We start from the raw sequence: 17227 nt of genomic DNA, 5'->3' as shown, positions 1-17227 counted from the left end.
AATATTAAACTAATTGTTATATGCAGCCACACATGAACAGACTAATCCTCGTTACAAACAAACCAGCAGGACAGAAGATTACAGTAACACACAACTGATAACCATCTGGGCATCACAATTATGAAATTAGTAGGAAGGTAAATTTTCCAGTACAGTCACTATTATGCTAAAAGGTTTGTTCTTCTACATTTCATTTAGTACATGTTGTGAACCACAAGGACCAGACTAGTGAAACCTCTGGCTATAGCTGACCTCATCTGGAAAACATTCTTCTCTGTGGCCTCTAAATCTGCGTTTTCAGATAATATAAAAACTCGCCATATATCCAAATTAGGTGCTCCTCAGAAAGATAATAAAAGCATACATTACCCAGCCTTAGCCATGCAACATGGAGCAATATAACTGTTTTATATCTGTGATTAATATTCAGGATCTGATGACACCAAGACAGGATGTTCCTGCACATGTTCTAAGCACAGATTTATGAGGATGGTGATCCTCAATTGAAAGAGGTACAGATAACACAGGGATGCATCCCAACCAATCTAAGAGCCTTATTGTGAAAGCAGCAGTCTGACTTAGAAAGACACAGGTATGCACACTGAAGTTACTGTGAAATAATATTTTTTTCCAAACTGCTGTCACAGCACCTACAGTTCCCACATCCTCTATCAAGACATGAGATAATTCAAATCCACTTGCTTTGCTTACCCTAAGTCTGAAGCTTCTCAGCTTCCTTTTTATAACTGAGATGCACATCCAGGTGGTAACAGCAGAGCAATTAATGCCTGGCAATTAACTCAAAGTAACTGGAACATCCATATCTTAGCAAAGATCAACTTTTATCCATATTCTTATCTTACATGTTGGATTGTAGATGACAGCAGGTGGAGCATAGATATACATTCCTCTCTGCTACCCCAGCAATGAAGTGGTGCCAAGGGCCCTGGGGCACAATGTCAGACCCAAAGGATGTCTTCCAGAGCCCCCACCTGAACTCTACACTCCCAGAAAGAGCCAGATCAACTCTGTACTCAGCAACTGTTAATGTTTCATTCCTTGCTCCTGGGGGACCTGAATCAAAAGGAACTGGAAAGAAAAGCTTTAAGAAAAGAGAAGGAAGTCAGAAAGCAGAACACAGGATGCAGTAGGTAGGGAAGGAGAGGCTGAAGAATGCATTTGAAAACAAGACTCGGATAGGATGTGGGAGTAAGAGAATAGTAGGAACCAGCGGTAGAGAGAAAAACAAACAAACACTGCAGCCAACCTTGCTGGGGTCACAGATTATTCTCAAAAGAAAAGTCTCTTTAGTTGTGGCAGCTCTTTGGAAAGGACTGAAAAGGCATGCTGGTGGATGCCTCATTATTGGTCAAGTTAGAATGTCAAAAGGTAAAAAAAGACCCACTGTCACTCACAAAGCACGTACTTTTCACACTGAAGAAGGAACTTTATTAGCATGCAATATATTCCCTGGCTGCTCTGCCTCAGTGCTTCATGCAAATGTTTCAGCCAAGAACTCTTCCTCATCTCCCCCAGGCTACATTTTTCAAGGAATAGTATGTATCCTTCCACAAAAATCACTGTTTGCCATGACAGAATAGTGAAGTCGAACCTGGTGGTGCTCTAAATGACACATCTTCCAAAGTCACAAACATAGGAGAATGTTTCCAGCCTCCCTTGTCCCACAGGAAAATTTTAAGGTGACCCCTATAAATTAAAAAACCCCAGAAAACCACTTAAAAAAAAAATTGACATCCAAATGCCTAAAGATGGTTAGAAAACTGTCTTTGATTTGTAATTCCTAGACCTGCACATGTGATTTTCACCCAGCAATTGCTCCAGGCAGTGCACACCAGCCAGGTTGCGTAGCAGAGTGCAAAATAATGCACTGACTATACGTTGTTCCATGTGATTACCTGAGAGTCTACTGGGGAATACTGCCGAGAAAGCCACTGAAAAAAATTGCAAATACCTGTTAAACTAAGACAAGAAAATGTCAGTCATGAGGCTGAGCAAGAGAAGAAGGCATGTTAGCCCTGTCACTGCCTTGCAGGAGTGCTAGCAGTGGGGAATAACCAGCTTGGCCCCTCTGGGAAAATTAAGCAACATTCAGCACTTCATTCTGCTTCAGCTTTAGCACAGGGAAACTACATGTCTTAGATATGACAAGCCAACTTTCAGAGAAGATACTTATCAATACTTCTGTTTTTCATGTCTATGGGAACTGCTTCTAAAATCTGGGTCTGTGGGGGAGTTGGAAGGCAGCACACAAATATATGTGTTAATTGCCAAAGTAATTGGAAAATCTACACCTTTTCAGTGTTATTTCTAGAGAATAAAATAAAGCTGAGTTTAAGCTTGCTCCTGCTTCTCCATCTTTGTACAACTTTCATACCTCAGTGGTTAAACTGGAATTTCAGCAGGACTGCAAGGTGAGGTTGTCCCCTCTTGATCCTCACAGCACATTTGCTGCTATCAGGCTTTTCATCTGACTGCTGCTGCTAATGTTTGCTAAGCAACGCCGATCTACATGGGCTCCTGTGCAACACTAAAAGCCCTTAGACTCCCAGCACCTGGTCTTCAATGTGTTAGCCAGAGCAACTGCATGCTGGATTGTCAAGAGGCTGAAAGCACCTGCATTCAGGATCAAAATGAAAACAAACAAAACCTTTAGTACTGAAACATTAGATACAGCCAAAACACTGACAATCAAACAATTTGATACCCCCCAGCCTGCATGTGGTGTCTTGGCTTGTGTTTTTTTAGAAACAGAAATCAGAAATGTTTGGATACAACTGGATAACCTGCCTCCATCACTGAGTCTCAGGGGTTTGGCTGAATATCCCCAGAATGAAGCACACAGATGTGATCCAGCTCCCTGCCCTTGTTACCCCAGGTGCCATGGCAAAGCCTGCAGCCCGAGTCCGTCCCTGAATACACAACCTGAACACGCAGCCATTGCTGCCATGGGGGTCCTGGGGGTCTTTCCCTCTCCTTACCATCTGTCCTCCCCACAGTACTGAGGAACAGGCCCAGTACTCAAGGCAGGCCCATTACCCCTTGCAGTACTGTATGAATAAGCAGCAAACCCTGCAAACCCTCAGGTACGATGACCATGTGCAACTGTTCACTGCCTCAGTTGCAAACAAACACCCCAGATGCTGCTGCTCCGATTCTGCTCTATAAAGAAAGATGCCTGACTGGCACGGGCAGGATGCTGGAGTACAGAAGCTGCTGCTGCAAGCTGACATGGTCCTGCTGCACAGGGAGCTGCCTCTCCTGGATCCCCACCAGCCTCAGCTGTTCACAGCCACACCAGGCACTGCTGGGGCAGCAGGAGAGCTCTGTTGGCAGCCGTGCTGGAGAGGCAGGAGCCTGAAAACTTTCAGCAGCCAATCTCGGTTGCAGAGAAAGCGGACACTGGACTGGAGGAAGAGCAACTATGGAATTAGTTTTAACAACTCTCATGAATGGTGTGCTGGAAGTAGCTGGCAAGGAAGATGTAGGAGAGGATGGACAATAACCAGGCTCTCCCTCTCCTCCTGCCTTTAGGTTTGGTGCTGAAGTGTTTCACTGCACAGTCTCTGCTTCCCCTTCCCTCCTCCAAGCTATGAATTGATCAGCAAGCTATGAATCGAAGCACAGTGGGATGCTGACAGCTACAACTCTATCCCTCCAGTCATGTGCCTTCATTTCTTTAGTCATGGCTCCTCTCAAAAAAAAACCATCCACTTCCAAGTGTTTAAAACAGAGCATGCAAAAGCAAATAGCCCCCCAAACATTTATTGAAAATCATACCAGAGTGTGTATCTCCCTTTCTGTTTGTACTTCCAGCAAGATGAGATAACATCACAGGTACTCAGACAACCTTTTCCACCTCTAGCACAGAAATAGACACTCACCTACACAAGGAAATCCTGGGATAGCATGGCAAGCCAGATGATGCCCTGAAAGGCCATAAGCTGCTCCCATGGTTTGCATGCACATCAACATTACAGCACCATAGTTCAGCTGTGTTGGCCTGTTTTAGCCCCCTGCTCTGCAAACAAAGCCAAGCTTCCCAAGGTGTCTCCCAGTGTTTAATTAAGCACTCAAAGGAGGGGCTAATGTAGAGGAAAATCTGGAGAAGTGGAGAGCTATTTCTCCTGCTATCAAAACTGGCAACAGGAGGAACAGCAGTTAGAAGAAAGAGGATGGAAAGGAGTCAAGCAGGTAAGGTCTCTAGGGGACCTTATTAACTGAGTTCACACACAGCCTGGAGACCCACAGAGTTTCTCACTGCTGCTCTAGCACAAAGCCATGTGACTTCCCTCTCCTGCAGTACCTTACTTTGCCATTTACATTCCAAAAGTCTGTTGCTATGGGGTGTAATGACTTCTATCCCATTTCACGGATGGCCAGTAAGTGGGAGTTAAGGCAAATACATTAATGAGGACTTGGTCACTGTAAGGATCAGATGACTGAGGACTGATGAAGGCTTCTTCCTCCTGAGGGGCCAACAGCATTTCTCTGCCACTCACACAGCAATCCCAAGGGAATTTCCACTGGGAAAGCAAAAGTCTTTGCAAACTCATCTTTCTACTTCAAACCCAAAGTTTGCTACTGTACATGCAGAGTTAGAGAGACTGGACAACTTCCTAGTGGTAGCTAGAAAGCTGCTGCCCATTAAGTGATGCAAGTCTGTAATCACAGGACAATGAAAACCAGCAAGAGGTGGTTTAACTCAATAAAGGAGTTCTCTTTTTTTTTTTTCCCCTGTTTAATGTACAACAGCTGATTTTTGAAGATTATTTGTACAGCCACTGGGAAATCCTCCACATGTCACGACTATTTCCCAGTGCTTCTGTGTTTGGGGCCAGGCTGAGATACACAAAAGGCTGAATTTTGCTAGTTCTGAGTACTTACAACTTGAGCTGAAGTCAAAGAGAGCCAAAAGGTGGTTGGGCTCTCTAGGAAACAAAACAATCGGGCCCAAGACTTAAATTAGGTGATGAGGTCACACTTTCAAATCATCAGCCTCACTACTTCCCATGCATCCATCTCAGCTGGGAGAAGAAATATGTAAACGAGATCAGATCCCATGACAAGAAAAAGAATAAAGCACATCTGTATTACTTTTCTCCTTACTATCCATTACATTTTAAAGGTAAGGAATGAGAAAAATGTTTGAATGACCTTACTACAGAACTTTCCAACTTCTTGTTCAGTTTATCACAGGGTCAACTCTGAAAACAAACACAAGCTTGTTTAAAAAAGTTCTAGTAAACCTAAAGACAATTTTTTGTGGCTACCTAATGTACAAACTCAAAGTGTAAAAAAGTGCATGCTCTTCATTGCTGAAGAACTAAATTAACTTTGGAAAGTGATTGTATCAAACTATATAACAAAAACATTAATATTCTTGCTGCTCCTAATCTACATAATAGTTTCTAAAATACACTGAAAGTAAAGGAAATGTTTTCTTCCCTAATTAGGAGGACACATTGCTTGTAATCTACAACAATTTATCTTCTGTTTCTAACACTGATTTTGTAAAAAATTAAATCCAGTTTGCTGAAATAGTTCATTTGTGTTGAAAGCGTCTTACTCCAGCTGAGCAGTGACTGAAGGCAGTATTTTGGAATACGAACACTCACTAAATTCAGTGTCCCCCCACCCTTCCAGCACACTGGTCACGTAACAAAAACACTAAAGATCTTTAAGAACAAAACCCGACCGACATCCTTTCAGACTACACAACAGTATCGTCCACATTCATTCCGGAGGTTAGAGGAGGGGAAAGGGGATGCACAGAAAGCAGGCACGCAGTACCAGAGAGCGAAGGCGAAGCAGCGTTCAGCTGAGGGATGAGAATTGCCAAACCTGTCTCCGGGCTGCGGTTATCCTTCCCTGACCCCTGGGTGCGCGCTTCGGGAGGGGGAACCGCACAGCACAGCCCCACCAGGTGCACCTTCCAAGGCTCCAGCCCAACGCTACATCAGCCCCGGCCGCTCGGCGCTGTCCTGCTCCGTCCGGAGCCGGGGCCGCCGCGCATCCCGGCGCGCCCGCTGCCCGCACACCCCGCTCCAGCCCCGCTCCAGCCCCGCTGCCCGCACACCGCGCTCCAGCCCCGCTCCAGCCCCGCTCCAGCCCCTCTCCAGCCCCGCTCCAGCCCCGCTGCCCGCACACCGCGCTCCAGCCCCGCTCCAGCCCCGCTCCAGCCCCGCTCCGTCCCGCCCGCGCCTACGCCACTGCCCGGTGCGCTCACCGAGCCAGCCAATGGCGCACGCACTCGGCAATTAGCGGCGCTCAAATTAAAAAAAAAACAATTAAAAAAATCAAAAATAAGAAAAAAAAGAATTCTCTTACCTTATAGCTAGACCTACTTTTTTCTTTCTTTTTTTGTTTTTTTTTTTTTAAGCAACCAGAGCGGCAGCCCGGGGGGCGATGCGGGGCCCGGCTCCGCGGCGCCGCTGCCAGGTGAGGCTGCGCCCCGGGCGGGCGGGGCTGGAGCCGCCGGGCCGGGGCAGCACCGGGGCAGCAGCGGCTCCCCTCCGCCGCCCCTCGCCCGGGGTTTGTTACCGACAGCCCCCCCGGGCTCTCTGTAGCTACAGTTCATAGGTGAGCGATTAAGAAATAATAATTTGATCGCAGAGAGCCCCTGGGAGTTGGTTTTGCTTAAGGGGACTGGGATGCACGGAGCGCTGCTGCTTCCCAGTCCCAGCTGCCGATTCATTCCGCTGGCTCAACAAAAGTTCCTGTTGCTTTCCTCTTGTCTTGCCGGTGTTTGAAGTGGCAGTACTACTGCTGGTACGCGCTGGCTGATCTTAAGATCGGCTGATAAAGGCATGAATACACGAAGAAAATCCCCTGGGGATTTAGTATACGGGCGTGTTTGTTTTTGAAAATCCATGCATAGTAGCAAGCCTAACCAAGTCTGGTGAGGTCTGAAAAGCACCATTCTGCTAGCTCCCTGCTTTAAAGAAGTCCTAAACCAGCCCTTTTGTTCCCAAAACAGCATAAAAGAAGTTGAGGATTCCTTCTGTTTCCCTTGTGATTCCCTGTATTGCTCACAGTCACTTTTTCAGATTTTGGGAGGAGAGCTAGGAAGGGCCCCCTTTCCCTTTCCCTTTCCCTTTCCCTTTCCCTTTCCCTTTCCCTTTCCCTTTCCCTTTCCCTTTCCCTTTCCCTTATGCCTTTGCTTTCCTCCCTTTGTCATTCACCTTCCACTTTTCTTAGAAAGCTTTCAATAGCCAAAAGCACTGAAAGTATAGAATTTCAAATATTATTATCCACTAAAAATGGATGTGAGTTTGCATTTTTGAGAAACTGTCTAATTTAATGATCTTTCATTATTTTTCCTAAGGACCCTCATTCAGCACGTAGACTGGACAGAGCTCATTTGAAAAGCAGGTGCTTAGAGACTGGATTTATGCTTTTTATTCAATATTTTATTGTTATTTACCTCACCCTCTTCAGACTCTGCTGAGAACAGAATTATTAATTTCTGGGTGGGAGATATAAGTAGAAAAGGACCAAGGTTTTGCTTGGGACACCTGCTCTGGGGTACATTGGGTGTGGGTTTCAGAGTGCAGCAGGATGGGTGGTGCATGCAGATCACAATCCCTGTGATTTTGCCTGTTCCCAGGAGTGGATGCTCCAGACTCCTGCACATCTGAGATCCAATATGCTCCCAAAAATGAGAACCATTCTTAGAGTGAAAAACTTTCACAATCCATGTAAATTAGCTTCACATGACTACTAGCACCATGTAGGAACGCAACAGTAAAGTCACATTTTCCAAGGAAATCTAAACAAGTCTTAAGCATTCTCTCTGATTTCACATTCCTTTACCTCATTTACTAAATACTTTCCAAAAGATGCATCTGGGGTCCTATAGAGAGATTGTTGCTTCCTGTGTGCAAAGCTGATGCATCTTGGTATGTTTCTGTTTTTCCAGGGTCAGAGGAAAGGTTTCTGTACAAAATGTGTTTGTGCAATTACAAATGATCACATGCATTGAGCAGACCAATGATCTGCTTACTCTATTTACTGTGTCCCTTGCAATCCCATTGTTTGGTAGAGTTAAACATTCTTTTAAAAGAGGAAATTGCATACGCAATGGCAAACACTAAGATACTGACCATTGAAATGTAATGATGTGCCATTTTATGGGCACTTTAATAGTTCATCCGAAGAGCTTAGATCCTTTGCATAAAAGTCTGCACTCTAAATTAACAAAATAATTTATAGCAATAGCAGGGTGTCAGCCTCGAGGCAGTTTGATACTAGAAAGGCGTGGAGCACTTTGCAAGCAAGTTTCAAAACTATCTGCTGACAGATGTGTTTGGCTGTGATCAGCAGCCAGGAGCAGGGCTGTGCTCCACCAGCACTGCTGGCCCGGCAGGGGAATCTCTGCTCACACACCCCAGCTCATCCCAGCTGGCTCTGGGCTTGGAGCTCATTGCACAGCTCGTCCCAGTCCCACTGCACCCCTGCTGAGTCCCAGGTGCTCCTCACCTCTGCACTCCATTGCTAACCCCCACCTCTCCCAGATCAACAGCCCTTCTCTGGTGTCTGCTCTGGCTGTCCTTTTGTCTGGGTTGCCACGCTTGGGCCAGGCTGGCACTGCAAGCGACACATCTTCCTTCATATGTGTTTCCGTGGTCTCAGCTCTGAGCACAAAGGTCAGGGATGTCAAGAGGATGTCAGAGAAAGTGCAGGGTAGTAATAGTGAGCCTACTCACCTGCACTGGTTAAGTCTGTACCACCATGAGATTTCACAATGAAAGTATTCTCCCATCACCATTTCAACTACTCTGGGTACCCACCACTACACTGGTACCAGACCTACAGGGGATATCAGGTAGGATGTCACAGCTAAGGCCAAGCAGGCCTTTAATATTTACAGCTTTTCTTTTACTGCTTAGAAATCACATTATGTGTCTATATAAAAATAGAAAGGTACTTCAGATGTTGTTATTTCTCAAGAGTACCTCAACTTTAGGTGACTTCAAAGGCTGGGAAAATTTAACTTGCTCATGAATTTTTTTGTTCACACATTCATTGGGATGAAGTAGTTCAAGAAATGCATTCCTGAGTAAAGCAGCACTTGCAACATTGTGAGAGCAGATAAGAAAAACAACAAGAAATAAAAGCAGCAGAGGGAATAGATAGGAATCCCAAATTTCAACTCATCTTGAAAATCAGAAATGATACTCTGCATCTAGCATGATTGCCTACTACAGAGAAGAGTAACTGGGAATCAAAAGATGGAATTGGAAATAAATTAAAATTGAACTATGTGCAAATACACTACACATTTCTTTGATAAGCTGCTCTCTTTAAAAATTTTCTAACTATGCACAGCAATAGATTCCTCTTGTGGATCTTAGAGACTTGTAACAAATTATTGCCTGATTATACAATTCTCTGTAAACAGAGTTTTGTAACCTTCCCAGCAGACTGTCCCTGCTCTCAGTTGTCTCTTTACCTTCAGTGCAGAAACACATGGAACATTTATAGTGAAGGCAGAGAGCTTGTAACTCTCTCCAAGTTCTCAAACATGTTACAAAAAGCCCAAAAATTACTGTTTGTGCAAAGCAAAGTTTTTCCTAAATTTGTGTTTACTTACATACATGAAAAGGTACACTGTGTGCTTGCCAGACTTTTTTATTTTTTGTTCACAAAAGCTTCAAAGCAGTGAAAATCTTCCATCACTATTTTGTTTTTCTTTTTTTCCCCTTCTTTTGCTTAAGTCAAACTCATTTGGTAAGTCAGACCTGACCTCCACTTTCTGCTTACAGTTGTCTGCTCTGAGTGCAACAGATATAAATTGATTGAGTGACATCTTGACAGAACAAGAAAATTTGAATATTTAGGGAGGGAAGAGGCTGATTTTAATTTGCTGCTGAAGATATAATGAGCAAGGTGATCCATTGGGCCTTTTGGAGAAGAGAAATAAAGAAGATGAATGCAGTAAATTCTTGAAACATGACTTTGTAGGAGAAGCCTGAAAAAAATACTTCAAGTTGGACTCTGTGCTGTATCTCAGGCAATACACTTTATATGGCATACGTCATGCACATTAAAAAACTTCATTTGGTGAGCTGCCCTGACAACTGGCTTTGTTCACCTTTGTTCTTATTTAAAACAGGTTGTTCCATGCAGCTGTTAAAGAAACTGTGTGCACACACACGTTTGCACACAGGCTTTTTTATTACCCCTCAGATCTTTCAGAATAAGTCATGCTGCCTAGGTTTTAAATTATTTTTCTGTTTATTGCAGCATGAAAATCACCCTACGTTGGGATCTGCTGCCTTTTGTCAAAGCATGATTCAAAAGTTTGACAAAAGCATTTCTGGCTTTTTTTTTTTTCCCTGTTGCACTCTATCCCCTTCCATTTGGTTTTCTGCTTTCTTAGCACTTGTGTGTAACCTCTTGATAGCTGGAAAACTCAGCATCTCCAATACTGCTGGGGTTATTTTAAGTAAAAGTGATTACAGCTGAAGCAGGACGTGCCTGTGTCATGATTATTGCTTCATAGTATGATTTGGTCATATTTTGGGAATAAGCACCAGGAGTCTCATAGAAGCCTCTTGTGGCCCTTCAACAAGAGCATCTTGGGAGCCAAGGGGAAAGTTGTCCTGGAGCTTGGACAAGCACACGTGGCAGGATGCCCCTTGCTGCCCTCTGTACCCACCATGGTGAGTGCTGGCTGCTTCACCTCCATCAGAGCCCCTCACCAACGCTGTCTGCCTGCTCTGGGCTCCACCCTTGTTCTTCTAAGCTACTTGCTTTTGAGGTGCTAGGTGTTCATGGGGAAAATTAGGTGGAAGAGTGAGCTCAAGTCTTTAAAAGCAGGGAGAACCATGCTTATTTTTAGTTTACCCAGAGAGAATTAATCTTTTGGGAGTGTCTTGGCCTCTTTTGCTCCAGCTGGGTCTAGGATCTGAAATTAATCCTGACTGATTTTCTCCTTTCTGTTGCTTTTGTTTTGTTGGCCTACACCTGTCTCTTTGCTATTCCTCTTTTTTTACAATCCAGGTCCATCAGTTCAGTTCTTGCCCCATTGCTCTCACTCCTGCTGATCTTTCCTGGACATTCTTTTCCTTTCTGTTTCTTCCCACTGACCCTTCCTTCAAGCAAGGTAACCCAGTAACTTGATGGGGTTAAAAGGCACCTGGGTGCTACACCTAAAACTAAAGATTGTCTGCCTCACGGCTCCACATTTGAAACACCACTAGAATATAGTATTTGACAGAGTGAGTAAAACTAGTGAGAAGGGAAAATGAGAGAAAATAGAATCCAAAGAATTCCTGATTCATTTTCACATCAAATCATACAAGTGATAGTGTGTCTGCAGTCACCACAAGAGGGTCACCAACATTGGAAAGTGTGCCAGAAAAAAGAAAAGACTGACAAAATTTAAAAACTGGATTTAGGAAATAGCATCATTAATATTGTCATTGTTTTTGCATGCAATTGCACGCACTGGGCTGGTCAAGCATGGAGAAGCTCACACAGCTGTACAACAGCAGTGCAGCTTGAGAGCAAGTGTCTGTTCAAGTGGAGTCAATATAAAAACTCATCTCTGTCAATGCAGGTTTCTTTCAGAAATACTGCCTTTGTGTGCACTTGTCCATATCATATTCAGCCACCTTGGTCACAGTGACCTAAGAATAATACAATCCACACCTATAAAAGCAGAGAAAATAATCTAATGAAGATTCCTTCTTGATTTTTAAATTACTTCCTTGTGAGTGTCATATTATCAATGATTTAGCAAATAATGGATCCTAGGAAAAATTTTCAAATGCTGTAAAAGAGCAGCCAGCAGCTGCTTTTATGATCTAGAGAGGGACCAATAGATTTTAACAACATCAGCATAGAGTAATCCTGGCTGTCATACCACATCCTAATATGCCATATGCCAGCTCTCAGTCTGAAAGGCTGGGAAGGTATTTCCATTATTTTTGATGCCAGGACCCTCAGGTCTTGCCCTGAACACAAAAGTCCACAGACGTTCCACCACATCCATCCCACAGCCCCACCTTTGCTACTGCTTTTTGCCTGTGTACCGGAGGTGCAACATAAATGGGCACTTCTCTCGTCAAAAAACAACAAAAATAAAACCAAACCAAACCAAACAAAACAAACAAACAAAAAAAGCACCAAAAAAAACAAACCCAACACAATTGTGAAAAAACACTAAAGAAACGCCCCTACACTTAAACAAAGGTTTTTGATTATCACATAGCTATTTACTACAGCTCATGCAATTCTAAGGTTTGCTGATTGCATTAGATTTGTGTCTGTTGAGAGACAATTGGAGAAGAGTCTGTCCTCACAGCTCCCCTCTCCAGCCAATGCACAGGGCCTAGACTCACCCAAGGTTTGAGCCTGCTATTTTAACCTTTTACTTCTAGTTACTTAGAGCAGAATTCAAAAAAGACTCCCATAAATATCTGGAATGCAATCAATGAAGAATTTTAAAAGGAAAATATAAAGAAAACAAACAAAAAACCCCAAAAGCCCCCATTCAAACCCAAACCAAAAATACAGAACCACTGCACATATAAATATGAATGGTCACAGGCATCTGATTTTTGAGCAGATCTGTATTTTGGTTGCCCAGATTTGCTGTTGCACATCCTTGGTAGTCCTGTCATCTTGCCTGAACTGAGCATCATTCTTCACCTGAAATTATTTGGGCTATATATATTATGAAATACTTGTCTTTAAAAGCCAGGGCTTTGTTCTGTGGACAAGAGAGACACGGGCTGATGACAACTCTTGCACAAGAACAGAACCTGTCAGTGCTTCCATTCAAAGAAACTCTCACTTACTAGCCCCTGTGCATCCCTTGCCACAAAAACAGCACATGTGGTTTTATTTCTCTCCTCAGTCTGAAATACTTCTAGTTTGCACTACCCCTTTCCAAGATCATATCCTGACTGTAGCTTGTTGAGTATTTGAACAGCTTAAAAAAAGGACAGGGAAAACTCAGGTTCTAAGATGGAGAGCAAACAAGGAAAACTGGGCCAGTTTCATACAGTATGTGGGAATTGGAAGGTGCTGTGCTTGCCTTGGTCTTCAAATTTCTTTCTTCCATGTCTGTATTGATCTCTGAATAACTGCAGGACTTAAACAATCTGGCCTTGTTGCTCTCTACTCAGTTATTCAGTCATTAGCTGTCGACTTCCACTGGGCATCCTCACTTACAAATCACTATTATTTTTTAAAATCTTCTATTGACATAAGTGCAGATGATGCCTCATGCACAAGGAGGCAAAAGCTTACAGCCTCCTTGGTGGAATCAATAAGCAATACTGACCAAAAAGAAGGCAAAACCTAAAAGGTGTAATTTGGCTGTGGAAATTATGTAAAAAAATATAGGAATTAAAACTATTGCTATTATCATTGCTGTTGTTATAATTATTATTGTTATTATTGTTATTATTACTATTATGCTTTATTGTTGTTGTTGTTGTTATTACAATTGCTATGATGAACCAAAATGCATATATAAGTTATATAAAAATATTATTTTACAGGAAATATGTATTGCTGACAAGTTAATTTTCTGGATTGCAGACTCCCATGCAGAAGCTGTAATTGCATCCAACAAACTGCTGTACGTAACACATTTATATGTGCATGTATAGACTTCTACAGGTACAAGCACACACACATTTTGGAATTCCTACTCCGATTCTATTAATCCCATTAATCAAGAAGAGCTCTACTGACTTCAAAGGAGTCGCAGCAATGCCAGCTTTGTGCTCATAAAATCCAGCGTCAGGATTAATTATTTCCTAAGACCTGAAGAAGAGGGTTGCAGAAAGCTTGGGTGAGCTAATGGTGGGCACGGGGCAATGGTGCCCGTCGCTGAACGCGAGTTGGAGCCGCAGCGCTGGCGCTGTCAGGTGGGACACGAGGCTGTGACAGCAGGACAGGCTCTCCTCTATTGCAGGATGAGCTGTGCCCGTGTCACATGAGCTGCTCTCCAGACTGCCTCTCACTGTGACAGACACTGCTCTGCCCCTGCTGCTTTTGGAAACCACGGCTGTGTCCCAGGCAGTAATTTTCAAAATGGAAAAATGTTGACAGCTATGCATCATTTTAAAATGAGTTAAGTCATCTACAAAAAGCCTCACATTTAAATGATGAAAGAGAATACATCTATCCCCTTCTGGTTCCTCTGAAAATGAACTTTTTAAATGGAATTGTACAGGAACTTTCATTCTATGATATACGTACTTATCACCAAGGGATACTTTTTCAGCTATGACATAATTGCTATCATCAGAAAAACATTGCTGTCATTCTGCTATAATTTAGCATCATTTTCTGCTCCTATCTTTATCTTCCCTCATTAAGGCATTACATGTTACTATTAATCATTCCCTAACATAAGCGACTGCATAACAAAGCTGTGTAATTGAATTTTCAGTTTCAGAGCTTAACCAAAAATTGAAAAATATATTTAAGAAAGCTTATTCTTTTTCTCTCATTCAAGTGAAAAAGTGTTTCATGTGGATTTCAGTGAAACATTTGTTTGTTTCAGATCAGTCATTTCATTTCCATTTTTGTCATTTTAAGAAAAGCAGGGGATAGAAGGGACTGTATCTTGGCCCAGTTCACCAAACCAACAAGTGAAAAATCCTCCATTTTTCAGAAGATCAAGCGATATGCCTGGACCAGTGAATTCCTCTGTCTGGGAAATTTGAATACTCAGGCCCTGACCTACAAGAAGATTTTCATCTCTTTGGTGAAAAGAACCCAAAATTATATAAGTGACTTGTAAAAATATAACAATTTTTCCCAGGAAAAATGGGAACAGCCACCCCAAGGAACCAGTGATGTGGCCAGGAAGGCCTCCTCTGAGAGGTGGATTCAGGTCCCAACATGTTGACAGAAGGATTAAAAGTCTATCATGGTCCAGGTGAGTGGCATAATCACAGGGTTATTTGATATGGTTTTTTGACTAGCTGGTCTTGTGAATTAGGTCACCAGATTTTCTTTGTTGACATTAATAATAGTCTTACACCCAAAATGGTATGTCTTAATGAGTTTTTAAAAAGTTAGTTGAAATACTATGGCAACACAGTATTATAGTCAGGCACCTACTCAAGTACCCTACAAATATGTGATGAATTACACATTTTGCATTTCTCTGCTCTCACATTTGCACAGGCCTTGGCAAATTTCATGGGAATGCTTTGTCTGGATATTTGCATCCCCTGGATTTTTTATTTCTGCCTTAAGAATTCTTCACATGCAAGCCTTAAATAGAAATGAAAACTGAAATGATGCAAATATAAAACTCAGTATTTCTAATCTCCACTGCTGCTGGAGATGCTGCAGGAATGAGAAGAGATGCACGACTTAGCACCCTGTTGGGGAAAGAAGATGGAGAAAGCATTACATCTGTTTAGGGTTAGGAAAGTTCCATATAGGCTCACTGATTCAGAATAACCCCCCTAGTCAGATGATGTCCTGACGTTCTTGATACAACTGATGGAAGTTATCAGACCATACAGAACAGGTCTTGGATATTAGTAGGCCATTAGGGCAATAGGTCATATACTTCACTAATTAGCCTGTGCACAGGATCTCTGCACAGGTAAACTTGCATTCAAACATAAAGCAAATATCCAACGTGTTCAAGCTCAAGAGCCTGTTATATATTTATGCTTTTAAATAAGTGGTATCTATTTAAAATTTTTAGAAATTCACTGAAACCTGGCATTTCAACTGAAACCTGTTTCTAATCTCTCTGAATGAGGAAGCAATTTTCCCTACATGACCCTGATTCAATTCTTGTTTTCTCTGCCTAAAAAATGACAACTTAAAAAGATGGCCTCAGTAGAGCTGCGAGCTGATATTTATTTCAGTAGTATAATAACTCTGAAACATGCCAAAGGCCTCCTAAATGTTCAAATTGTTACCTATTGCACCCTGGACAGAGTTTGAGTTCGTGAGTAGATTTTGAATGAAGTAATTTTTTCCCCCTGTCTGACCCTGGGAGCATTTGAATTGATGATTTTAGCAAGCAAACTTGCTAGGAATAATGAAGTACATATAGTTTTGTATAATAATTCTCTCTCAAGGGCTGTGAAGCTGATGCCTACTTAGAAAAAATTTTGGAAAAGTAGCTGAAACAACACATGATGCCATTTTATATAATCCCAGAAGTGACTGAATGACTGGACAGTTTTGAGGACTATCCAAGTGTAAAGAGATGGATTTGGATTAGTCCCAGCTCACATTGTGTAAGATTTGCAATACTTTCATATTGTTTCTCCACAGTCAGATGTAACTGTTTGTTCTCTCATTTTCAAATTACCTTTGGAACCATTTTGTTGGAAGCTGGGACCAGATTCATTAGTTAAAACTTAAACTTTTAGTCATCTCTGCCTTGCAGTCAGCTAGAGCTGTAAAACAGGACCTGCAAAATGGACTGCCTTCAGATTTATTTAACTGTGCAGAAATTGTATTTGTCATTGCCAGGTTTTTTAATTCATTTCTTTTCATGGACTATCCCAGAATTTCTGATCTGTGACCCTGTGAATATATTATATTGACAGAAAATAACCAGCTTTTTCAAACCACACTGATAGCATGCCAGCCTGAAAAGAACAAAAATGCACTGCTGCCCTTGTCTTCTACATTATAATATTAAAAGTTTGTAGATGCACTTACTGAAAAGCAGACAGAGTGACTCAGTGCTCTAGTAAGGCCAGTAATGTGCAGTAAAATGAGTAACTGCTGTAGGCAATGGTGAAGTCCCTTTGGGATGGCTTTTCCTTTTTTTTGGTCTCAATTTGGGAACCAGGACATAGAAAAAATCTCCATATGAGAAAAAAAGCCAGAGTACAAATATGGCTAAAAACTCTTGGGGGGGGGGGGGGGGGGGGGAAAGAAGACAGCAAAAATATTTCTGTAAAGTAACTTTATTTCCAGACTTATGAGGAATCACCAATAGATTACACTTACAGGCCAAAATCTGTGTTACATATTTGGATACTTTACCTCACCTCAATACTTCTGTATGGGCCTATTCGTACCCAGAATTTGGCTTTATGGTGATAAATCACAGAAATGTATTAGTCCTGAACACTTCATATTTTTGGCTTGATTGCTCTCTAAACAAGTAAATTACTGATGGATACTCTGGATACTCTGCCCTGCTGTCTTCCTGCCAGCTCCTTTATTTTACAGTCTTCATAAAAATCGAGGGAAA

The 17227-nt window shown here is 42.3% G+C and overlaps 1 protein-coding gene across 12 annotated transcripts in view; it reads right to left on the bottom strand.

Moving 5' to 3' along the window:
- Nucleotides 1–17227, bottom strand: part of FILIP1 (filamin A interacting protein 1) — a 102145-nt gene that overhangs the window by 17954 nt on the left and 66964 nt on the right. Inside the window, exons 1-2 of one of the 12 annotated variants that reach the window (XM_063152900.1) lie at nt 5863–5996; nt 864–1102 (exon numbers count right to left, since the gene is read on the bottom strand). The exons of 7 other annotated variants lie outside the window; for them this stretch is intronic. In XM_063152900.1, the coding sequence (XP_063008970.1) occupies nt 864–865 (2 nt within the window). In that variant the 5' untranslated portion in view covers nt 866–1102; nt 5863–5996. Of the gene's footprint in view, nt 1–711; nt 789–863; nt 1103–5811; nt 6002–6348; nt 6442–17227 lie in introns of those variants that run through there. 4 more of the 12 variants (XM_063152904.1, XM_063152901.1, XM_063152902.1 and 1 more) reach the window with 4 other exon arrangements.

The sequence above is a fragment of the Melospiza melodia genome, chromosome 3 (genome assembly GCF_035770615.1).
Source record: "Melospiza melodia melodia isolate bMelMel2 chromosome 3, bMelMel2.pri, whole genome shotgun sequence".
NCBI classification, from domain to species: domain Eukaryota; kingdom Metazoa; phylum Chordata; class Aves; order Passeriformes; family Passerellidae; genus Melospiza; species Melospiza melodia.
Note: the sequence above shows the minus strand (reverse complement) of the source record. Positions and strands in the feature narration are given on the sequence as shown.